Here is a 26,075-nt window from a genome sequence, read left to right on the forward strand (position 1 = left end):
TACTCTATTGAGTACAGAGACCAATACCCATCCTCCCCACCCATCCTCCCCTTCCCCACTGGAGCCTAATTCTGTCTCCCACCCCAAAAAAAAAATCTGGGGGATGAATTGCATCCCCTCTACTTGAGAATATGGGGAACAATTTCTCTCCCACTCCCAACTACAATCTGGGGCCAAACTCTCTTTTTTTTAAACCTGAAATTTGGGGACAAAATCCCCCTCTCCCCATTTGAGAATGCAGGGATGAAATCCACACACCCACCCCCACTCCAAACCAAACATTTCTAAATATTCCTGACTTATCTCCCACTCTCTTCCCTCCTGACTTTATTCAAATAAATCCTCATTACACAACCCGATTCTCCCTTCTCCCGCCCATCGCTAGGTACACACACAGAAAATCTGGCATGTCTGAACTTTGAGTCAGGAATGAGGTAAAAGAGAGAAGCCAGTCACAAAGTGCCAGCAAAAGCTATTATTTGTTCCTTCTAGGGATAAAAAAATGAATGAAAACAGCCCCTGCTAAACCAAGATTCAAGGGATCACGCCAACTTGGCTTGTTCAACCTTGGCCATTCCAATCATTGCAGATCGCCGAGTAAAGCTAAGATTTGCTTTGTTGAATTCAACCACAACTGGCTGAGTCTAGATAACCCACAAATCAAACCTTTATTAGGATTACAGACCAGCATATAACAGACTAAGCTATAAATCACTGCTTAGCTCATCACTGTAGGGCAAATGAAGCAATAAATCAATGAATTCCTTTATCCAGGCACAGACCAGCAAATTCCAAACGGAATTAAGACATCGAATAAAACCAATTAAGGGATACTGAATGCCCCAAAATGTTTATGATCCAGGAAACATAATAAGGATAAGATTCCTTAAGATTACAAAACTCTCAGGTCAAATATGCAATCCAAGATAGGTTGTCCTTGATTTATGACCACAATTGAGCCCAACATTTCTGTGAGACATTTGTGAAGTGAGTTTTGCCCCATTTTACGACATTTCTTGCCCCGGTTGTTCAGCGAATCATTGCAGTTGTTAAGTGAGTAACCCGGTTGTTAAGTGAATCTGGCTTCCCCATTGATTTTGCTCGTCAGAAGGTCGCGAAAGGGAATCACGGGGCCTAGGGACACTGCAACTCGTCATAATTACGAGTCAGTTGCTAAGTGTCTGAATTTTGATTCCATGACCGTGCAACGGTCGTTAAGTGTGAAACACGAACCTAAGTCAACTTTTTTTCAGTGTTGTTAAGTCAAGGACTATCTGTAGGAAAGAAAACTTGATCAACCTAAAACTGACCCATATCTAGAAGCTTCAAAACTAATTTTTCAAGCTTGGAACATTTTCAACTCCAAAGGTTCTGCACTCTCCTTCCATGCATCGCACACCTGTCTGTGGTAGTTATTCTGATGAAACTTTGGAGAAGGGAATTTCCAAAAGCTTTCTGAAATTCCAGATTAACAGTTGGAAGGGACCTTATAGATCATCTAGTCCAACCCTCCTCCCAAGCAGGAGACTCTACACCATTTCTGAACAGATGGCAGCCCAGTCTCTTCTTGAAAGCTTCCAGCGATGAAGCTCCCACAACTTCTGAAGGCAACTTCTCTGTTCCATTAGTCGATTGCTCTCACTGTCAGAAAACTTCTCCTTATTTCCAGGTTGAATCTCTCCTTGTTCAGTTTCCATCCATTATTCCTTGTCTGGCCTTCAGGTGCTTTGGAAAATAGCTTGACCCCCCTCCTCTCTGTGGCAGCCCCTCAAATATTGGAAGACTGCTATCATGTCTCCCCTGGTCCTTCTCTTCCCTAGACTAGCCATGCCCAGTTCCTGCAACCATTCTTCATACGTTTTAGTCTCCAGACCTTTGATCATCTTAGATAGATTCAGATTAAGAGTTGGAAGGGATCTTATAGGTCATCTAGTCCAACCCCCCGCAGAAGCAGGAGACCCTACACCACTTCCGACAGAAGGCAGTCCAGTCTCTTCATCCAGTGATGAAGCTCCCACAACTTCCGAAGGCAACTTCTGTTCCATCGGTTGATTGTCCTCACATCTGTGTCTTCACATCACACCCGACCCCCTTCCCACCAGTAGATGTTTACCTCACGGCAGCTTTCGGGATGGACCCATACACCAGCGAGCTGAGGCCTCGGTAAAGGCCTTTGATCCCATGGTCCCTGACCGTCACTCGGACGCAGTCCACTGCGCATAAAGAAAAGAAGGAGGAAAAATACCCGTATTAATAAGAAAAAACAACTCTCTCCAAACAGAGAAACAGAAAGAAACAGGCGTGTAAATATGGAGAACAGGTCAAAACAGGTTCGTTTTGTCAGAGAGACAAAACGGAAGGATATCTTATATCCTTTATAAGATATATCCATCCATCCATGGTGCACAGTGGTTAGAATGCAGTATTGCAAGCTAACTCTGCCCACTGACAGGAGTTCAATCCTGACTGGCTCAAGGTTGACTCAGCCTTCCATCCTTCCGGGGTCAATAAAATGAGGACCCAGATTGTTGGGGGCAAGAGGCTGACTCTGTAAACCACTTAGAGAGGGCTATAAAGCATTGTGAAGCAGTATATATGTCTAAGTGTTACTGCAATTCCTTCCTTCCTTCCTTCCTTCCTTCCTTCCTTCCTTCCTTCCTTCCTTCCTTCCTTCCTTCCTTCCTTCCCTCCCTCCCTCCCTCCCTCCCTCCCTCCCTCCCTCTCGTAATTCCCTTTCTCATTCTCCTTTCTGGTGGCACAGTGGTTAGAATGCAGTATTGCAAGCTAACTCTGCCCACTGCTGGGAGTTCGATCCTGACTGGCTCAAGGTTGACTCAGCCTTCCATCCTTCTGCAATGGGTAAAACAAGGACCCAGATTGTTGGAGGTAAGAGGCTGACTCTGTAAATCGCTTAGAGAGGGCTATAAAGCACTGTGAAGCGGTACTGTATATAAGTCTAAGTGCTATTGCTATCTTCCTTCCTTTCCTTCCTTTCCTTCCTTTCCTTCCTTTCCTTCCTTCCTTCCTTCCTTCCTTCCTTCCTTCCTTCCTTCCTCCCTTCCCTTCCCTTCCTCTCGTAATTTCCTTTCTCATTCTCCTTTCTGGTGGCACAGTGGTTAGAATGTAGTATTGCAAGCTAACTCTGCCCACTGCTGGGAGTTCGATCCTGACTGGCTCAAGGTTGACTCAGCCTTCTCATCCTTCCGAGGTGGGTAAAATGAGGACCCAGATTGTTGGAGGCAAGAGGCTGACTCTGTAAACCGCTTAGAGACGGCTGGAAAGCACTGTAAAGCGGTATATAAGTCTAAGTGCTATTGCTATTGGTGGGTTGATGGAAACTCTGGGCTGCCCAGCCTTACCGATGCCTTTATAGCGTGGTGGGTTGGCCTTTTCGTCCAGCTGCAGCTGGGTCTTGACGTATTCAGTGGGGAATGTGATGCAGATTTCAATACCTCCGGCGATGCCACCTGGAAAGGTAAGCGAGAGAGGAATGATGCATCCGTCCGCGGATGTGCAGGAAAGAAAAATATATTACAGGGAGTTCTCGACCTACGACCACAATCGAGCCCAAAATTTATATTGTTCAGTGAGACATTTCTTATGTGAGTTTTGTTCCATTTTACAACCTATCCCGCCTCACGTGGTTAAGTGAATCACTGTTGTGGATAAGATAGGAACACCGGTTGTTAAGTGAATCCGAATTCCCCATTGACTTTTCAAAAGGTCGCAAAAGGGGATCAGTGACCCCGGGACACTGCAACCGTCATAAATATGAGCCAGTTGCCAAGTGTCTGAATTTTGATCACGAGAACATTTTTTTTCCACCTCGAGCACAAAGTCCAGAAACGGTTTCCAAGTAGAAATAAAAGTGATTGTAGGTTTGTTTGTTTTTTCTTTTCTTTGATCAAACCAGTCAATTTAGCCATCTCTGCTAACTCCATCAATTTTTGCAGCCATTCATCCATTCTCTGAACCATAATGAAGAATTTATTCTCCTTTTAGAAACACTCATTTTCCCAGCTCCTTCTTGTAGGGAAGGTACGGCTCAAAAGTTTCCAAATCGAAATTGCCTTGCAAGTTAAATTCCGCCAGGAAACATGTTCGGGCAGCTTTGCCCCAAATCCTTAACTTCTCAATCCAGTATAACCCAAGTCTCAGCTTGTTGGATCAGTACGGGATATAAAATTTGGCCAAACGACAAGATCACATTGAAGATTTATCGTGGATTTAATAGCATCGACAATGCTTTGGCTGCACAGCAGTTCCAGCAGCTGATTTAAAACTCAGAAAACCTTTGTACTCAGATTTAGCCCAACATTTATACTTCTTTTCCCCAGCAATTCCAGAGGCAGATTCAGAAAACCAACTACATTATCCCTGAAGGTGCAAAGTTTGCAAATTCAGCTCGAAATCAGATAGTTAAAACTTCTGCAGATGGAAAGGAATTCATTTGCGTTCTTAAAACGAAGAAGCAAACTTCAACAACTCCCGAATAATCAAAACGGCTATTTTTTAGAGTTAAAAAAGAAATGTAATTCAATCCCATCAGATGTTTGAACCCACGCCTTTTGCTTCAGATGTCCCTAAAAATAAGCCAAAATGAACACTAGTGGGAACAAAGGCTGCTGCATGGTGAATTTCTCCCAGAACTGGAAGATTTAGTGAAAATGACAAACTTTAGTCTGTAGGAAGAAACTGTCCTTCCTGTTGTAAGAGGTTAGCTTCGAAAGTTTGTGGGTGCACCATCACTGGACGTTTTTAAGAAGAGATCGAACACACCAGGCACTTACTGTCACATCTGGTGGACATGTGTGAAAGCAAAGAAACAATGGACAAAAATACACACATCGTTAGAAAAAAATGTTAAAGCGGCATATAGATTATAAGCCGGGAAATATTTTTGTTAGGTATAATACCAGAAAAGTACGATAAGGGGAATTTAATACTACATGTTTTGACAACGGCAAGAATTGTATTTGCACAGTACTGGAAAAAATGAGGAAATACCGAGAGATGAAGCTGTCATTGAAAAAAAATATTAGATTGTGCAGAAATGGACAGACTGACATTAAAGATGAAAGGAAAAGAATATACAGAGTATTTTCGAACATGGGATTCTTTTTATAAATGTTTGGAGAACAGATGTAGAAATTATGAGCTGGAAAAGGATTACTAAGTAAGCAAATTGACCCAGACAATACACTATTCACAAAGCACTTGTGTTATGTTAAATGAAAATGTATAAATAAACTGTTAAAAAAAGAAAAGAAGAAGAAGAGATCGAACAATCATTTGTCTGAAATGGCGTAAGGCAGCTCCCGAACAAAGAGAACCAGTTCGGTGATGTCATATCATCACCGCTACCGGCTCAACCGAACCGGGCCGAACCGGGAGGAACCCACCACTGGATTGTACGTTCTAAAAAACCCATCCTGCAACTTATTTTTCTGCAGAGACAAAGAGTGTCGGCAGGTTTGAGTCTCGGGGTACCGAGAGGCAGCTCAGTGGGCTGCCTGCCCCCTCCCCCCAAAATAAGTCCTTCTGTGCCTCTCCGTCGAGATAAAAAGAACCCCATGAGGTGATTTCACATTCTGAGCCCATCAAAATGACTCAAGTGGTTTCCTTTCTGCTCTCTTCACAGAGCCCCAGCTCAGCATGACTGTGCAAAAGGAACACACTCTCGGCGTCATTGGCTGGCCGGAAACACTCCGCAACCCAACAAGACAGACACAGCCTTCGGAGGAGAATTAGAACGGCAGAAAAAAACATGGCTACCAACCTGCCTTCCATGGAGGACCTGTATACTGCACGAGTCAAAAAGAGGGCTGTGAAAATATCTACAGATCCCTCGCATCCTGGACATAAGCTGTTTCAACTCCTACCCTCAAAACGACGCTACAGGGCCGTGATGGCGAATCTATGGCAGGTGTGCCAGAGGTGGCACGCAGCACCCTCTCTGATGGCATACGAGCCATCGTCCCAGTTCAGCTCTGCCACTCTTGCGTGCGTGCCTCCCACCGGCCAGCTTGTCTTCGGGTCTCTGCCACGCATGCGCAGGGGGTGGGGCACGTGTGTGTGGGGATGCATGCATGCGTGGAGGCGGGGTGCATGTGTGGGGCCCTGTGCGCACGCACGGGGGGACAGATGCATGGGAGTGCACGCGCAGTGCATTTTAGGGCTTTGGCCGCATATTTGCGCATGCATGCATTCACACACTCAGTCTGGAAAAGGTTAGCCTTTATTTATTTATTTATTATTTATTTATTTATTTATTTATTTATTTATTTATTTATTTATTTATTTATTTATTTATTTATTTATTTATTTATTTATTTATTTATTTATTTATTTATTTATTTATTTATTTATTATTTAAATTTGTATACCGCCCTTCTCCCGAAGGACTCAGGGCGGTGAACAGCCAAAATTTAAGACACATACGGTATAAAAATTAAAAAGAATTAAAACAAAATTAAATCAGTTTGGCTTCCCTAAATTTTAAAACCCTTTCCCCATAAAATAACCCATTAAAATTTTAAAATATAGCCATCATTGCTATAGGGCTCTGCACACCAGAACAACTAGAGGCAACGAGTTTTTTCCCCACATGCCATCACTCTGCTAAACTAATTCCCACAACACTGTCAGACTATTTACTAAGACTGTATTATTATTATTATTATTATTATTATTATTATTATTATTATTATTATTATTATTATTATTATTATTATTATTATTTATTGGTTAATCTTTAGTGAGATTCACAGCCTTTGAGGCTGGTTAATAGCTCAGCAGCTCGAGTCCTAACCAAGGACCTAGGAACTCTTAAGGTATCGTCGGAGGATGTAAGCTGTTCCGAGTAAGGTGGTTTTTTGTAGAGTCAAAATGTTCAAGTCCGGCAAATTTAAAATTTCTAAATAGCGGGGTAGCCCTTTGGGTATTGCTCCGAGGGCTCCAATTACAATCGGGACAACACACAATTTCTTTTTCCACAGTCGCTCAACTTCGATTTGCAAGTCCCGGTACTTTGTGATTTTTTCTTGCTGCTTATCTTCAATTCGTGCATCACCAGGTATTGCAATGTCAATGAACCATACTTTTTTCTTTTCAACTATTGTTATGTCAGGTGTGTTGTGGACCAAGTGCCTGTCAGTCTGAATCCTAAAGTCCCACGAGATCTTGAGTTTCTATTTTTATTTATTATTATTATATTATATTATTATTATTATTATTATTATTATTGTTGTTGTTGTTGTTGTTGTTATCCTTCCTATGACCTATCTCCTCCCACTTATTGTTGCTTGCATATTTACGGTTTATATTGTTTTATTAAGTTTCCCAGTATGATTTAATTGCTTATTTAGTATCCTATGACTATCGTTAAGTGTTGCATCTTATGATTCACGAGGAATGTATTTTTTTTTTTTACGTACACTGAAAGCTTATGCACCGAAGACAAATTCCTTGTGTGTCCAATCACACTTGGCCAATCAAGAACTCTTCTTCTTCTCCGAACCCCAGCTCAGCATGACTGTGCAAAAGAAACGCACGCTCTCTCGGCGTCATTGGCTGGCCGGAGACACAACCCAGGGAACACCCACAAGGAGGATTTACAAGGAAACTAGATCCGGATGTCGACAGCAGCAACCTCAGCATGACAAAGTAGTTGGTGAAAGAAGAGGGGGGGGACGGGTAGATTTCTCTCCCGCCACCCCCCTCCAGGGATGAAAAAGTGACCTATTCGGCATTCAACTGGAGCAGATTATTCTTGCCCTGGGTTGATCCCTTGGAGACATCACAACAAAAGCCTGTCACTTCGAATGTTGTTGTAGTTGTTGTTGTTGTTGAATGCATTTCGAAAAAGAGTAATTCTGCACGCTTGGAAAAATGCCTGTTTTAAGTTCTGCTGTATATTGAGAGCCAATTTAGTCTAGCGGTTAAGGCACCAGGTTAGAAAGCGGGAGATAGTGAGTTCTAGTCCGGTCTTAGGCATGAGAGCCAGTTGGGTGACTTTAGGCCAGTTGCCAGGAGACGGTGAGTTCTAGTTCTGCTTTAGACATGAAAACCAAGTTGGGTGATTCTGGGACTATCACCAGGAGATGGTGAGTTCTAGTTCCGCTTTAGACATGAAAACCAAGTTGGGTGATTCTGGGACTATCACCAGGAGACCGTGAGTTCTAGTTCCGCTTTAGACATGAAAACCAAGTTGGGTGATCCTGGGACTATCACCAGGAGATGGTGAGTTCTAGTCCCATCTTAAGCATTAAAACCAGCTGGGTGACTTTGGGCCAGTCCCCAGGAGATGGTGAGTTCTAGTTCCGCTTTAGACATGAAAACCAAGTTGGGTGATTCTGAGACAATCACCAGGAGATGGTGAGTTCTAGTTCCGCCTTAGGCATTAAAACTAGCCTGGTGACTCTGGGCTAATCACCAGGAGACAGTGAGTTCTAGTCCCGCCTTAGGCATGAAAGCCAGCTGGGTGACTTTGAGCCAATCACCAGGAGACAGTGAGTTCTAGTCCCGCCTTAGGCATGGAAGCCAGCTGGGTGACTTTGGTCCAGTCACTCTCTCTCAGCCCAACCCACCTCACAGGGCTGTTGTTGGGAAAATAGGAGGAAGAAGATATGTTGCATATCTTCAGCACCTTGAGTTATATGTAAAAAAAAAAAAACCACAATAAAGGCACTGATAAAAATAAACAAATAACTATATGCTCGAGATAGGCTAACCTTTTGCCACAAATAGGAAGAGAGAGTGAAGAAGGTCAAGTTAAGAGACATTTGAGGCGTGAGATAAGGGAAGACCAAAATATTGCTACTAAATGGAGTCTACAGACAGTCCTCAAATTACAACCATTCATTTAGGGACTGACGTTCGAAATGGGCCTGAAAAGAGTGACTTACAACGGTCGCACCAATCCCCAATGTCACACGATCAAAAGTTGGCCGCTCGGAAACTACGGTGTATTGGTGACAATTGCAGCGTCCCAAGGTTGCGTGAAGGGACGCGGTGGCTCAGTGGCTAAGACGCTGAGCTTGTCGATTGAAAGGTCGGCAGTTCAGCGGTTTTAATCCCTAGTGCCGCGTAATTGGGGTGAGCTCCCGTGACCTGTCCCAGCTTCTGCCAACCTAGCAGTTCGAAAGCAGGTAAAAAAATGCAAGTAGAAAAATAGGGACCACCTTTGGTGGGAAGGGAACAGCGTTCCGTGCGCCTTTGGCGTTGAGTCATGCTGGCCACATGACCACGGAGACGTCTTCGGACAGCGCTGGCTCTTCGGCTTTGAAACGGAGATGAGCACCGCCCCCTAGAGTCGGGAACGACTAGCACATATGTGCAAGGGGAACCTTTACCTTTAAGGTTACGCGATGGCCATATTTCTGACCTTCGCAGCCAGCGTTCTTCTCATTTTTCTTTCCCTTTTCGTACTTTTTAATCCCATCTAAAATTCTTTCTCGCTAACATTACATGATAAAGAAAAAAGAAAAAAAAAAGAAAACTCTCCATTTTTACAGGGGGCCAGGGAGGAACTGAGCTACTGAACCTCTCCCCTAAAATAACTTGGGCTCCAGCGCTAAGAAAATATAGAACACCGAATTTTCTCAGTGTGATTCAAGATGACAGCTGGCCCTCTTATCTATGCCATCTTTCACCGTTCTGACACCCGAAGATTAGAAACCATCTGGGGCATTTCTCCAAGTTGCATTGCTCGAAGACCATCATGGAGAAGACAAGATGCCTTAGGAAGGAGGAGGAGGAGGAGGAGGAGAACCAGTTCCCAAGTGCCTGGAATTTCGATCCTGTGATGCTGCAGCAATCCTAAGCGTGAAAGAACGACTGTAAGTCACTTTTTTTCAGTGCCACTGCAACTCTGAATGGCCACTAAATGAACTGTTGTAAGTCAAGGACTAAGCTGTAGTCCTTTGCTTTTTCTGTCTTCTCACCGTCTTCCGAAGCAACCACAAACTTCTTAAGGTAAAGGTAAAGGTTCCCCTCGCACATAAGTGCTAGTCGTTCCCGACTCTAGGGGGCGGTGCTCATCTCCGTTTCAAAGCCGAAGAGCCAGCGCTGTCCGAAGACGTCTCCGTGGTCACGTGGCCGGCATGACTCAACGTCAAAGGCGCACGGAACGCTGTTCCCTTCCCACCAAACGTGGTCCCTATTTTTCTACTTGCATTTTTTACCTGCTTTCGAACTGCTAGGTTGGCAGAAGCTGGGACAAGTCAAGGAACAAGGAAATGGGGATTTTGGAGTATCCTTCCCCTGGAGTGGGATGGGAATGGAGATTTTACATTATCCTTCCCCTGCCATGCCCACCAAGCCACGCCCACAGAACCGGTAGTAAAAAATTCTGAAACCCACCACTGGTTGAAAGTGTAGGGATTTTGGCTCATGTGTTTGCTGTCTCGTTCTGGGAATCGGCGCGGAGAGCTGATTGATGATTGCGGCAAGAGAGAAATGCATTTACCGGATAAATAAACAAGAGAAAGAAGCATCCATCTGTCTTTACAGCAGTAAAGGATCGAGAGAAATGAATCACCCCTGACCTATTTTTCTTTGTTTAAACAAGCAAAACTTCTTTTTTTTCCCCAGGGCCATCGCAAACAAGACAACAATATATGAAGGGATGCAAAAAATTAAAATCTCGGGTGTTTTCCCGCATCATTATAAATAAGTTGGTTAAAATATTTAAAATCCTGGTTAAAATCCCAGCTTAAAATCTTCTAAAAATCCTTACAGAGCACTCTGCAAGGTCCTTTAAAACCTCAGCTAAAATCCTACCAGTGACTTTAAAAGTTTTTCTTAAAGCAACGTTTCGACAGGCTCACAACCCTGTCATCTTCAGGCTCTTCATGTAGCTTCTACATTAACCAACTTATTTATAATGATGCGGGAAAACACCCGAGATTTTAATTTTTTGCATATGCACACCCGCGAAAACTTAAGAAGACATGTATGTATGTATGTATGTATGAATATATGAATGTATGTATGTATGTATGTATGTATTTCTCTTTAGCCACGTAAACCAAGATTTGTTGGTTTGTATGTATTTCTCTTTCCTACGTAAACCAAGATTTTTATGCAGCCCTAGTTCAGTGAAATCACAATCCACTAGTTTCTAGGTTTTTTTTTTTTTTCTGGCAGCCAGCAAACACTCTGCTGCCCATTGGGAGAGTGTTTGCTGGCTGCCAGAAAAAAAAGAGCCTAGAAACTAGTGGATTGTGATTTCATTGAACTAGGGCTGCATAAAAATCTTGGTTTATGTAGGAAGAACCTGGCTAAAGAGAAATACACATAAAGCCTACGAAAAGGAAATAAAACATCTATCTATCTATCTATCTATCTATCTATCTATCTATCTATCTATCTATCTATCTATCTATATTTCAAGAAAGAACAAAGCCAGAAACTTTCAGAGTTTCTGCTTTTCCCAATACGGTCCTGAATCCAAGCTGAAATTTACTTTGCAGAACCATCTGGTAGGTGAAAAGATAAATGCGCCTTCGGGGGGTAGATTCGGCTGGGCCTCCCTCCCATTCAACTGGCTGTGTCTAATGTGCCTACTTTGGCACCGAGCCAGCTATTTAGCAAACTCAAGAAAGAGACAGCGCAAACTATTCAGCATGGAAAAAGGAAAATAAAAAAATAAAAAAAGACACACAAAAGCCACCATTAAACTTCTGAGCACGTTTGCAAATCTTCGAGCCAGAAAACCCAGCCTCCCTTCCGTCCTTCGCCACGAGTGCTCCTAAGGACTAGCAACTTAACAGAATCAAGAGTTGGAAGGGACCTTGGAGGTCTTCTAGTCCAACCCCCTGCTCAAGCAGGAAACCCTACTCCACTTCAGACAAATGGTTGTCCAATCTCAATCTGCAGTGATGGAGAACCCACAATTTCTAGAGGCAAGTTGTTCCACTGGTTAATTGTTCTCACCGTTAGGGAACTTCTCCTTAATTCTACGTGGCTTCTCTCTTTGGTAAGTTTCCATCCGTTGCTTCTTCTCTTGCCTTCTGGTGCTTTGGAAAATAGGTTGGCCCCCTCTTCTTTGTGGCAGCCCCTCAAATATTGGAACACTGCTATTATGTCATCCTTTGGGGAAGGATGGGGAATTCTGGGAATGGAAGTCTACCTATCTTAAAGCATGCTGGCTGGGGAATTCTGGGAGTTATAATCCACCCATTTTAAAGCATGCTAGCTGGGGAATTCTGGGAGTTATAATCCACCCATCTTAAAGCATGCTAGCTGGGGAATTCTGGGAGTGGAAGTCCATCCATTTTAAAGCATGCTGGCTGGGGAATTCTGGGAGTTACAATCTACCCATCTTAAAGCATGCTGGCTGGGGAATTCTGGGAGTTACAATCTACCCATCTTAAAGCATGCTGGCTGGGGAATTCTGGGAGTTACAATCTACCCCATCTTAAAGCATGCTAGCTGGGGAATTCTGGGAGTGGAAATCCATCCATTTTAAAACATGCTGGCTGGGGAATTCTGGGAGTTGAAATCTACCCATCTTAAAGCATGCTGGCTGGGGAATTCTGGGAGTGGAAGTCCATCCATTTTAAAGCATGCTGGCTGGGGAATTCTGGGAGTTACAATCTACCCCATCTTAAAGCATGCTAGCTGGGGAATTCTGGAAGTGGAAGTTCACCCATCTTAAAGCATGCTAGCTGGGGAATTCTGGAAGTGGAAGTTCACCCATCTTAAAGCATGCTAGCTGGGGAATTCTGGAAGTGGAAGTTCACCCATCTTAAAGCATGCTAGCTGGGGAATTCTGGAAGTGGAAGTTCACCCATCTTAAAGCATGCTAGCTGGGGAATTCTGGGAGTGGAAGTCCATCCATTTTAAAGCATGCTGGCTGGGGAATTCTGGGAGTTACAATCTACCCATCTTAAAGCATGCTAGCTGGGGAATTCTGGGAGTTGAAGTCCACCCATCTTAAAGCATGCTGGCTGGGGAATTCTGGGAGTGGAAGTCCACCTTAAAGTTGCTAAACACTGCTTCAAAATGTTCATGCAGTTTATAAACCACAAAAAATAATCCACTCGCAGAACGATGGAGCAATTTCCATCTCCCCAAAAGTGCATGGCTGAACACGCCCGGCAAAATCCACCTCCTTGCCTTTGAGGGCTGTAACGTTTGGCTCCGTTTCCTGGCTCAACTCAGCCAACCATGGTTTGCTTTCCAAACCCCCCCCCCCACCTTTCCCAACCCAACAGCTTTGTTGCAATGTGGGAACTCAGACCCAGAATTTGGACCGAACAGTGTGAAAATCAGATCAGTAGAGGACACCATGTGCCAGAAGGGTAGAAGTTGTGGGTTGAGCTAAGCAAAACCCCTCCAGCTCCTTCCAAAGGTAGAGTTGACAGCCGACTTGCCAGGTAGAGCAAAGGGGAAATCAATAGGACCCCTTTCCCTGCTTCCAAGAGTGACCACTGGCAATGACCTTCAGCAAGGAATGCTTGGCAGCTCCCTCTTGGCGCAGGCTCAAGGCTGAAAACACCAGATATAAACGTCATTCTTTTCCTCTAACTGCAGAGGAGGGTTTTAATCTGGGAACAGGACAGAGGGCAGTCCTCCAAGGGGGGGGGGAGAGATATATCAAGCTAGGGGTTTAAAGCAGGGGTGAAATCCAGCAGGTTCTGATGCGTTTTGGAGAACCGGTACCGGAAATTTTCAGTAATTCGGAGAACCAGCAAATGCCATCTCTGGCTGGCCCCAGAGTCGGGTGGGAATGGAGATTTTGCAATATCCTTCCCCTGGAGTGGGGAGGGAATGGCGATTTTGCAATAGCCACCGACAATCCAAACTGCCGACTTTGCAATGACAAAGCTGAAACTGTTTCACGCTTAATATGCGAGTGCAGCAAAATCACGCAAACCGATTACAAAGCTAGACATGATCGAGTTGCTAAATTAATCCACTGATCATTATGTAAAAAAATACGCCCTTCCCTGTATCCGAAAAGTCACGGGAACATAAAAGTGGAAAAAAGTCATAGAAAATGAGGAGGTGAAGATCTTGTGGGATTTTTCAAATACAGATGGCTCGTCATTTGGAACACAACATGGCAGATATCACAGTTGTCGAAAACCGAAACGTACAATTTATTCATATCGCGGTACCAGGAGACGCCAGAGTTGAAGAAAAAGAACTGGGGAAAAAAAATCACAAAATATCGCAACCTGGCCATCAAAACTACGTGATTATGGATGAAACATGTGACAGTGATACCCATTGTCATCGGGGTGCTTGGTACCATGTCCGAGAATTTTACAAAACACATCAAGAAATGGCAGCTTCTTGCAATAACACCAGAACTGCAAAAAATTGTGCTACTTGGAACATCGTACATCTTAAGAAGGTACTTGGTTGATACCTAAGACGCTGGCAGCAACCCGTATCAACCATTAGCACCAGTAAATGGTATTTGTGATGCATTTTTGAATGTTCAGTTGACTGAGTTTCATGTTTAATGTGAATAAAAGGGACGATAATAATAACCTTTATTGTCATTGTATACATATATACAATGAACATGTTGCCAAAAAGCTCTGCAGACATGTATTCATATGCAAACGTCCACTTTTAGGACTGATCTAAAACATAGATTGAGTTGCACGCTGAGAAAAGCGCCAAGAACAGCGGGACAAAATCTCTCCACCCCCCCTTTTTTTCCCCTCTTCTTTGCAGAGTCATTTCTCCAAGGGACACATCAAGAACTGGAGAGAGAATTTACAACGGCAATAAAGCACCCTGCTGTCCACAAGAACCTAACAGAAAAAGCAGATTTTTTTTCCCCAGTGTTCGCCACAATGAGGAAGGTTGGGTGAAGATGCTGGAACTCGCTGAGATGGCTAAACTGACTTCTTTGATCAGAGAAAAAAAAATCCAATATATCTACCTTTATTGCTGATTTGGATCATAACTTGCTCCTGGGGAGGAAAGCTATGGCAAATCTAGATAGTTTACTAAAAAGCAGAGACATCACCCTGCCAACAAAAGTGCGTATAGTCAAGGTGATGGTTTTCCCAGCTGCAATGGATGGCTGGGAAAGTTGGACCATAAGGAAGGCTGAGCGCCAAAGAATGGAGGCCTTTGAACTCTGGTGCTGGAGAAGACTCCTGCGAGTCCCTTGGACTGCAAGGCGATCCAACTGGTCAGTCCTAGAGGAGATCAACCCTGACTGCTCTTTAGAAGGCCAGATCCTGAAGAGGAAACTCAAATCCTTTGGCCACCTCATGAGAAGGAAGGACTCCCTGGAGAAGAGCCTAATGCTGGGAACGATGGAGGGCAAAAGAAGAAGAAGGGGACGGCAGAGAACGAGTTGGCTGGATGGAGTCACTGAAGCAGTCGGCGTGAGCTTCAATGGACTCCAGAGGATGGTAGAGGACAGGAAGAGCTGGAGGAACGTTGTCCATGGGGTCGCGATGGATCGGACATGACTTCGCAACTAACAACAGCAACAAACAAAATTGCCGATTGGAAACATCTTATGCACTTTTTGCAGAAACAGAAAACAAAAATGAACTTAAGAAGTTAAGGTTTAATGATTAGACAAGATAGATGGTAAACAAGAGGAGTGTTAGGTTGTTAACCACAGAGTAAGAGTATTAGTTTATTGAATAGCCCGAAGGCCTTTTCAAACAAAACAGAAAAAAAAGGGAAAAAGACAAAACAGTTCCAGAAATAACAGTCTAAAAAAATATATGATATATGACATTAACATTTTACAATATCAGATTTCAATAGCTAAGTTGCCAAGACTAGATAACCCAAATAAGATAGCTCCTCTCTAAGTCAGCTCATCTTTCTTACAATCAATGAAATTCTTTTCGATATAACTGGCTCGTATTGCTGTCATCCTTTTAAGATAGCGAGTGATAGCCCTTACCAGGGGAGGAGAGTCTGCCTTCAACAGAAATGATAATTTATGCCTTATATTCCAGTGGGGAAATTTATTTATAATTGGGGACAGATAAGAGGTAAATGTATAATTGTACCTATAAAGAAGATCGAAAGTTACTTCTTTGGGCTTTTGTTCTTCCTTTTCTATTTTTTCTTTCCTTTCTTGCAATTCTAGTTTTCTCTCCGATTTTGATTTTTTTAGTTTGCATTCCTTTTTATCTTCCTTATTAAAATGAATCTTGAATAAAATCGAAAACACACCCAAGACACAAATAGCCAGAGTTGCACTATGAGGGAGATGGCATCATTTCTAGATGTGGTATAATTTATAATAAAAAAAAATAAATGCATACACAGCAGAAAAACAGGTCCATGTTAGGATTGCAAGACTTTCTATACCGCAAGCAAAATGTGCTTAAGAATGCTTCATTAACGTTTTCTGGGTTCACGCAACCTACTACGATAATAAAAAAAGGTTTGAAAAGCACAGGAGCCGAGATCAGATTTTGCCAAAAACCAGAATGTGGTTTAACAGCTTTGGGCTTCTGAGCTGTACAAACAGGTTGGTCCACAACCTTCTAAAGTTCATTAAGCATGATTTTAAGATCGCTCACCATATAGAACAGAATAACAGAGTCGGAAGGGACCTTGGAGGTCTCCTAGTCCAGCCCCCTGCTTAGGCAGGAAGCTCTACACCACTTCAGACAAATGGTTATCCAATCTCTTCTTAAAAATTTCCAGTATTGGAACATTCACAACTTCTGGTGGCAAGTTGTTCCACTGATTAATTGTTCTAACCGTCAGGAAATTTCTCCTTAGTTCTAAGTTGCTTCTCTCCTTGATGAGTTTCCACCCACTGCTTCTTGTCCTGCCTTCAGGTGCTTTGGAGAATAGCTTGACTCCCACTTCTTTGTGGCAGCCCCTGAGATATTGGAACACTGCTATCATGTCTCCCATAGACATGATATACTCCCATAGACATACCCAATTCCAGCAACCATTCTTCATATATTTTAGCCTCCACTCCCCTAATCATCTTTGTTGCTCTTCTCTGCACTCTTTTTAGAATCTCAACATTTTTTTTAACATCGTGGCGACCAAAACTGAATGCAATATTCCAAGTGTGGCCTTACCAAGGCATTATAAAGTGGTATATCTTCGTTTTATTTTTTTATTGTATAAAATACAAAAAAAAGAAAAGAAAATAGGAAATTAAGGAAAGGAAAGGAAATGGGGAAAGGGAGTGTGTGAGATACAAGGGGCAAGAGAAAAAGAAAGAAAAGGGGGCGTTGACTTCCAACTCTTCCTAGCACAGTACAAGATAAATACACTTCAACTTTTTGCTTTTACACATTACACTGAGCCTTGGTGGCGCAGCAGACTAAAGCGCTGTTAAATAGCACCAGCTGCCTGCAATTACTGCAAGTTCAAATCTCACCAGGCTCAAGGTTGACTCAGCCTTCCATCCTTTCGAGGTAGGTAAAATGAGGACCCAGTTTGTGGGGGCAATAAGCTGACTTTGTATAAAAAAGAACACCACTTTGGGGGGGGGGTCGAAAGCCCTACTGAGCAGGTATATACAAAAGTATGAAGGCTATTGCTTAACGCATTGTAAACCGCTCTGAGTCTCCGGAGAAGGGCGGCATATAAATCGAACCAATAAATAAATAAATAAATAAATAGCCATTTCTAGAACAACCAAATCTTTCTAATCAACAAAACCAAAATCGAATACTTTTATTTAAAGAGGAAAATATGTTCTTAATTTGGATATCATTTCTGGAATTTGTGGCAGTGAAGAAAAAAGAAACAAAATGAAACGCTCACCATATCTTCAAACTAATGTTTGGTTCTGGAAGCTGGTTCTAAATGGAAGCTTCCAAAATGAAGGGTTGAAGTCTAACGAAAAGAAGGACCAAAGGTGCCAAGAGTAGCAGCCATCCCAGTATTTGAGGGGCTCTCATTGAGAAGAGGGGGGAATCAACCTATTCTCCAAAGCACCTGAAGGCAGGACAAGAAGCAACCGATGGGAAGTTTATCACGGAGTGGAAGCAACCTGGAATTAAGGAGGAATTTCCTGACAGTGAGAACAACTCATCAGTGGAACCTCTTGTTTTCAGAAGCTGTGGGTGCTCCAACACTGGAAGTTTTGTAAAGAAGATTTTGGACAACCATTTGTCTCAAATGGTGAACCTATGCCACGCGTGTCAGAAGTGGCAGGCAGAGCCCTCTCTGCAGGCACGCAAGCCGTCACCGAGCCAGCTGATTTTCGGGATTTGCAGGGGGTCGGGTGCATGCAGGAGATGCGTGTGCATGCAGGGGGGGGTTGCATGCACATGCGGGAAAGGGCGGGGGTCACACTCCCATGTGCAGGGAGGTGGGGGGAACGTGGCGTCCCACCCCCACGGTCCATTTTTGGGCCCAGGAGGCTCCACGCGGCCCGTTTTGGATGCCAGTTTAAGTGCAGGGCCCGCGTAGAGCCTGGGGAGGGTGAAAAACAGGCTTCCCAGAAGTCCGGAAATGAGCGCCTCTCCGGCCTCTGGAGGGCATGTGCGCGGGGGGAGGGGTGTTCATGCATTCATGCGCGGGGGCGTGCGCATTCCATTATGGCTGCCTGCACACATGCACACTGCCACGCACGAGCACCTTTGGCACACGAAGAGAAAAAGGTTGGCCATCACTGGTATAGGTTTTTCTGCCTGAGCAGGGGGTTGGACTAGAAGAGCTCTAAAGGTCCCTTCCAACTCTGTTTCATTCTATTATTCTTTTATTCATCCTTAGGAAGAGACCAGGTTTTGGTCTAACCAGCTGCCTCGGTTGAAATCGGGAGTACTTTTATTTACAGAAAAGTAACAGTCGATCGATGGTTTTTAATCTTCATGGCCTTCGTCACCGGCTGTGGCTGTTCTGGGCCCATAAAAATCATATTTTCTGGAGAATGAAAGAGCCTCCCACTCTCCATTTAATGCTTCAATGAGAACAGTAAATGGGAAATGCTCCGGGCCTCCGGGGCATATCGTCAGGCGGGTAAACACTATATGTCAACAACCGTTGCAGATGAAAGCCGAACGAAGAGAGTGAAGCAATACACTGTCCTTCATTTTACAAGAACAGGTTCTTTCACACACACGTAAAACCTCTTTCACAATCCTACAAGCGTCAACACTTCCCTCAAAAATCTGCTTTTGGAGCATGACGAGGTGTTCTTTCAGGGATAACCGAGTCATGGCCGACGGTGCCTCTTCGGAGCAAGGGTTTCCATTTTTTATTTTATTTTATTTTTATTTGATTTATATGCCGCCCTTCTCCGGAGACTCAGGGCAGCTTACAATGTGCTCAGCAATAGCCTTCATCCTTTTTGTATATATTTATACAAAGTCAGCTTATTGCCCCCACAAACTGGGTCCTCAATTTACCCACCTTAGAAAGGATGGAAGGCTGAGTCAACCTTGAGCCTTGGCGAGATTCGAACCTGCAGAAATTGCAGGCAGCTGTGTTAATTACAGGGTGCATTAAACCACTGTACTACCAAGGCTCCATCCGCCCGAGAGGGAAATGCTTCGTAAAGATAAAGGTTCCCCTTGCACATATGTGCTAGTCGTTCCCGACTCTAGGGGGCGGCTCTCATCTCCATTTCAGAGCCGAAGAGCCAGCGCTGTCCGAAGACGTCTCCGTGGTCATGTGGCCGGCATGACTCAACGCCAAAGGCGCACGTTGGAACGCTGTTCCCTTCCCACCAAAGGTGGTCCCTATTTTTCTACTTGCATTTTTTTTACGTGCGTTCGAACTGCTAGGTTGGCAGAAGCTGGGACAAAGTGCGTATAGTCAAGGCGATGGTTTTCCCAGTTGCAATGGATGGCTGGGATAGTTGGACCATAAGGAAGGCTGAGAGCCAAAGAATGGAGGCCTTTGAACTCTGGTGCTGGAGAAGACTCCTGCGAGTCCCTTGGACTGCAAGGCGACCCAACCGGTCAGTCCTAGAGGAGATCAACCCTGACTGCTCTTTAGAAGGCCAGATCCTGAAGATGAAACTCAAATCCTTTGGCCACCTAATGAGAAGGAAGGACTCCCTGGAGAAGAGCCTAATGCTGAGAACGATGGAGGGCAAAAGAAGAAGAAGGGGACGGCAGAGAACGAGGTGGCTGGATGGAGTCACTGAAGCAGTCGGCGTGAGCTTCAAGGGACTCCAGAGGATGGTAGAGGACAGGAAGGCCTGGAGGAACGTTGTCCATGGGGTCGCGATGGGTCGGACACGACTTCGCAACTAACAACAACAACAACAACATGATGCTTGGAGGTGGCTTCCCAGCCTTCCAACTATATCTAGGGAAGATTTGATGGAATCCAAGGATTCGGGGGATGCAAAACTGATTTGTCGTCGAGCGACAGTTCCTCCTGTTTTTAAGGCCCTGAAAAACCACCCTCCTTTTTAACATGCACAGCACAAGACCTGTCAGTGGGAGGAAAAATGAAGTGCCCTTGTAACATCAGCCAGCTGTCAGCATGAGGTGCCCAGAGAGCAAGTGCACTGGAGGAGAACAACTCACAGCGAGATCTTCAGGCGTGGAAAGAATAACGTACCAGCCACAGAAGCCGGAGGGAGCAAAATGGCCGATTCCCGAGACAACGAATAACAGAATAACAGAGTTGGATGGGATATTGGAGGTCTTCTAGTCCAACCCTCTGCTGGATAACCGTTTCAGACAAATGGTTGTCTAGTTCCTTCTTAAAAGCCTCCAGTGATGGAGCACCCACAATTAATTTAATTTAATTTACCGAATTTCTATGCCACCCACAACTTCCAAATGCAAACTGTTCCTACTGATTAACTCCTCTGTCAGGAAATGTTTCCTTATTCTAGGTTTGGTTCTTTCCTTGCTTAGTTTCCAATCATTGTTTCTTGTCTTGCTCCTCCTCCTCTCTGCCAACCCCATTCTCTCCTACCGCTGATGATGTTAACTAGCTGGGTCATGAAATGTCTGCAAGAAAACAACCAAGCTCGGAGAGCGCCAAGGATCCCACAGACCTTGATTTTGGTTTGACTGAATTGATCTACTTTTCTGGGCTTGCAAAACCCCAGAAAACTATAAAATAACGAGACGGATTAGCTTGCAAAAAAACTCCACTCCACTCAGTCTAAGGGCCAGGAAAATAAATTGCACCACGTATTTTGAAGTACCAAGAAGCCTTTGTTCTGGAAGAAATCACTCTAAGAGGATCGATGACTCTGTGCTACCAAAATAGCTGCTTATTAAAGATGCCGTACAAACTCCATTTCTTTAATGCAATTAAGATCAGGGGAAGATGCTAACCAAAGTTTGTTCTGGAAATGTACTCTTTTTTTTTCCTTTTTTTTTTGTTATTTGCTATCTGCCAAAAACAAAGTCTTCATTCATAACATTCCTGTCCAAACAAACTTGCAAGATAGTTTTTGCTACAGGCAAGATGGAAGTAACCGCGTCAGTCAGCACAGGAGCAACAACAGGCAATACCGGAACAACCGCAAGGAACAACAGGCGTGGCTGACTGTTGGATCGATTTTGCTAGATTCTAAGGTCCAAGAAAAGTGCGTATAGTCAAGGCGATGGTTTTCCCAGTTGCAATGGATGGCTGGGAAAGTTGGACCATAAGGAAGGCTGAGAAGGCCAAAGAATGGAGGCCTTTGAACTCTGGTGCTGGAGAAGACTCCTGCGAGTCCCTTGGACTGCAAGGCGATCCAACCGGTCAGTCCTAGAGGAGACCAACCCTGACTGCTCTTTAGAAGGCCAGATCCTGAAGAGGAAACTCAAATCCTTTGGCCACCTAATGAGAAGGAAGGACTCCCTGGAGAAGAGCCTAATGCTGGGAACGATGGAGGGCAAAAGAAGAAGAAGGGGACGGCAGAGAAGGAGGTGGCTGGATGGAGTCACTGAAGCAGTCGGCGTGAGCTTCAATGGACTCCGGAGGATGATAGAAGACAGGAAGTCTTGGAGGAATGTTATCCATGGGGGCGCAATGGGTCAGACACAACTTCACAACTAACAACAAAAAGGTCCAGTGCCACAGAATCCTGAATTCTTTCCGAAAAACCAAAAAGTAAGAACACGGGGATTCGAAATGGATTCCTTCCTTGCTAACACGGCCATAAACCGAGCCAAACTTGATTCGTAGGACCACCAAACCCAACGTGTTGCGTTGCTCTTCCAGACTGAGCTGGTGCAAAAGTCCAACCAATAGCCGCGTAAAACTAAACAAGCCATTCCTAGTGTGTGTGTGTGTGTGTGCATGGGTTTGTTTGCATCGCAGTTCAAGTTGCAGTTCTCAACTTATGACCATCGAATTGGGACTAGAATTTCCTCCTTTGTCCAGCAAGGCCGTCCCTAAAAGAGACACGCCCAATTTTTAGAAGCTTGTTGCCACTATCATTAAGCGAAATCAGTGCCGTCATTAAGCGGATCGCAAAGTTGTTAAGCCACTCTGGTTTCTCCCATGGATTTTGATCGTCGGAACTTGCCGGGAAGCCGCAAACGGCAATCACGTGACTCTAAGACACCGCAACAGTCATAAGTGTGAGGATTGGATGCCACCCACTTTTTTTTTTTTTTTAGCGTCGTTGTAACTTTCAATGGTCACTAAATGAACGGTTGAAAGTCGAGGATTACCTGCACGGAAGCAGCTCTAGGATAACACTGATTTTATCCTACTTTCTGTAAGGTCAAGGATTTGAACTCTGGGATTTTGGGCTCACAGGAGCAAATCCAAACCTCCGGCCATCACACACACCCCAGATCAATTTGCTGACAAAATGCACAAATGTGGTGGCTCAGTGGCTAAGACGCTGAGCTTAACGATCGAAAGGTTGGCCCGTTCAGCAGTTCGAATCCCTAGTGCCGCGTAACGGGGTGAGCTCCCGTGACTTGTCCCAGCTTCTGCCAACCTAGCAGTTCGAAAACTAGGGGATGAAAGGGGGGGGGAGGGAATCTTATGTCATCCCATTCCAATGGTTGTCCAATCTCTTCTTGAAAGCCTCCAGTGTTGGAGCATTCACAACTTCTGGTGGCAAGTTGTTCCACCGGTTAATTGTTCTCACTCTTAGGAAATTCCTCCTTAGTTCTAAGTTGCTTCTCTCCTTGATGAGTTTCCACCCATTGCTTCTTGTCCTGCCTTCAGGTGCTTTGGAGAAGAGCTTGACTCCCTCTTCTTTGTGGAAGCCCCTGAGATATTGGAAGACTGCCATCATGTCTCCCCTGGTCCTTCTTTTCATTAAACTAGTCATACCCAGATCCTGCAACCGTTCTTCGTATGTTTTAGCCTCCAGCCCTCTAATCATCTTGGTTGCTCTTCTCTGCACTCTTTCTAGAGTCTCCACATCTTTTTTAAAAAAATCTTTGTGACTTTAATCCACTGATCAAAGACCAGCCTCTGCTTTCCAACACCCCATCTTTGATAGGGCACTATTATTAATCGCTCCATCACTTGCCAGTGAATTTAAAGGAGCCGCCGGAGAAGCAGCGTCAAAACAACCTTCCCCCCCCCCACCGCCACCCCTAGTGACGACAAACCCCAGGGACTAGGAACTTGGGCCTCTTCGTTAACAAGCCAATGATCTCCGACCACAAAAAGGAGGGTTGATGCCAGCTCGCCAATCCCAAAGCGGCAGCCGCAAAGCAGCCGATGGCGAGAGAGAGAGAGAGAGAGAGAAAAGGGGGGGTGGAAGGGCGGAGTTGTTTGAATCGCCTGCCTCTTTTTTTTTTTTGTGCAGCTTACTACCGGTTGCAAAACGAAGGAGAAAGGGGGGGGGGGGAAGAGATAGATAGATAGAAAGAAGGAAGGAAAAGAAAGAAATAAGGAAGGAAGGGAAAGAGAAAAATAGATATAGATAGATAGATAGATAGATAGATAGATAGATAGATAGATAGAAAGATAGATAGAAAGAAAGAAAGAAAGAAAGAAAGAAAGAAAGAAAGAAAGGAGGGAGGGAGGGAGGGAGGGAGGAGGGAAAAGAAAGAAATAAGGAAGGAAGGGAGGGAGGAAGGAAGGAGGAAGGAAGGGAAAGAAAGAAAGAAGGAAGGGAAAGAAAGAAAGAAATAAGAAAGGAAGGAAGGGAAAGAAAGAAAGAAGGAAGGGAAAGAGAAAGATAGAAAGAAAGAAAGGAGGGAGGGAGGAAGGAGGGAAAAGAAAGAAAGAAGGAAGGAAAGAAATAAGGAAGGAAGGGAAAGAAAGAAATAAGGAAGGAAGGGAGGGAATGAGAAAGAAAGAAAGAAGGGAGGGAGGGAGGAAGGGAGGAGGAAGGAAGGGAAAGAAAGAAAGAAGGAAGGGAAATAAATAAATAAATAAATAAGGAAGGAAGGAAGGGAAGGAGGGAGGGAAAGAGAAAAAAAGAAAGAAGGGAGGGAGGGAGGGAGGAAGGGAAAGAAAGAAATAAGGAAGGAAGGAAGGTTGAGGCGGAAGTAAGAACGCCATGGGGGGGGTGGGGGCGATGGGAGAAGAATCCTCCCCTCCCCCTTTCCAACAAAACACCCAGGCTGAGTTAAAAAAAAATCAAACGTGGCACCAGCCAAGAAAGAAAGAAAGAAAGAAAGAAAGAGAGTTTCCACGCATGTTTTGCTTTTTTGGCGTTGTTGCAACCAGAAAAGTTCCACCCCGGTGCACGAAGGGGAGGGGAGGGCAGAGCAGCAGCCAAGCAGCCCCGCCCATGCATGCATGCACCTATGCATGCGTGCATGCATCTATGCATGCGTGCATGCATCCCTTGGGAGGTGGGAGGGGGGGTTTCCAAAGCCAGCCGGGCCAAAGGCGCAATGCCCAATATCCTCACCTGCCAGGATCGCCTTGCCCGGGTGCGTCAGCTTGACTTTGCCGGCCGGGGCTGCGGCAGCCAGGCAGCGGGGTCTGGCGAAGGGGCCGACGAAGCCCGCGGCCGGTGGGGTGGAAGACATCGCGGTCGCGGGTGGAGGAGGAAGAGGAGGAGGAAGAGGCGGCTGGTGCCAAGCAAGCGGCCCCGCTGCTCGGATAGAGCCCTCCGGGAGGCGTGATCGGCAGCCAGCCCCTCTCGGCCGGCCGCCGCCCCCTTGCTTTTTCCCTTCCTTCCCTCCCACCCATCCACGCCCACGGGCGGGCGGGGCAACCAGGCGTCACCGGCTCAGCCGGCCTTGGAAGGGGGAGCCGGCTGGAGCGTGCACGGGAGTGGAGGGGTTGCGTCCACACGACCTCCGCTTTGCACGAAGAAGGGGAAAGCTGGTGGGGGTTGATGCTTGCGTGTTTCCTGGCTGCATGGAGCTGAGTGGGTGCCCCCCCCTCCCGTTGGTAGCGTGCACGAGAGTGGAGGGGTTGCATTCACACGACCACTCCCAACTTTGCACGCAGGGGAAAGCTGGTGGCGCAGGGGAAAGCTGGTGGCGTGGAGACCAGCTTGTTCCTCGCTGCGTGGAGAGGAGTGGGCGCCGCTTCTTAGCCCCTGGGAAGCGTGCACGGGAGTGGAGGGGTTGCATTCACACAACCTCCGCTTTGCACGAAGAAGGGGAAAGCTGGTGGGGGTTGACGCTTGCGTGTTTCCTGGCTGCATGGAGCTGAGTGGGTGCCGCCCTCCCCCATTTGGCAGTGTGCACGAGAGTGGAGGGGTTGCATCCACACGACCTCCGCTTTGCACGCAAGGGAAAGCTGGTGTGGCGTGGAAGCCAGCTTGTTTCTCGCTGCGTGGAGCGGAGTGGGCGCCATTTCTCCCCCAACCCCAGGGAAGCGTGCACGGGAGTGGAGGGGTTGCATTCACACAACCTCCGCTTTGCACGAAGAAGGGGAAAGCTGGCGGGGGTTGATGCTTGCGTGTTTCCTGGCTGCATGGAGCTGAGTGGGCGCCGCCGCCCCCCGTTGGCAGCGTCCACGAGAGTGGAGGGGTTGCATTCACACGACCCCCTAGTTTTGCACGCAGGGGAAAGCGTGGAGGCCAGCCCGTTCCTGGCTGCGTGGAGCGGAGTGGGCGCCGCTCTCCCCACCAACCTCTGGGAAGCGTGCACGGGAGTGAAAGGGTGGCATTCACACGACCTCCCCCCCCTGCTTTGCAGCTAGTGGCCTGAGCGCTGCCCCCTGACCCCTGGGAACTCTGCCCGGGGATGGAGGGGGTTGCATTCACACGACCTCCGCTTTGCACGCAGGGGAAAGCTGGTAACGTGGAGGCCAACCCATTCCTG

The 26,075-nt window shown here is 45.6% G+C and overlaps 1 protein-coding gene across 1 annotated transcript in view; it reads right to left on the reverse strand.

Moving 5' to 3' along the window:
- The window catches only part of SLC25A1 (solute carrier family 25 member 1), a 36,017-nt gene extending 11,024 nt beyond the window's left edge, over positions 1-24,993 (reverse strand). Inside the window, exons 1-3 of the mRNA XM_060683837.2 lie at positions 24,707-24,993; positions 3,360-3,467; positions 2,114-2,213 (exon numbers count right to left, since the gene is read on the reverse strand). Coding sequence (XP_060539820.1) covers positions 2,114-2,213; positions 3,360-3,467; positions 24,707-24,827 — 329 coding nt within the window. The 5' untranslated portion in view covers positions 24,828-24,993. The remainder of the gene's footprint in view (positions 1-2,113; positions 2,214-3,359; positions 3,468-24,706) is intronic.
- Between the last annotated feature and the right edge of the window lie 1,082 nt (positions 24,994-26,075).

The sequence above is a fragment of the Pantherophis guttatus genome, chromosome 17 (assembly GCF_059756535.1).
Source record: "Pantherophis guttatus breed Tessera chromosome 17, ASM5975653v1, whole genome shotgun sequence".
Lineage (NCBI taxonomy): Eukaryota > Metazoa > Chordata > Lepidosauria > Squamata > Colubridae > Pantherophis > Pantherophis guttatus.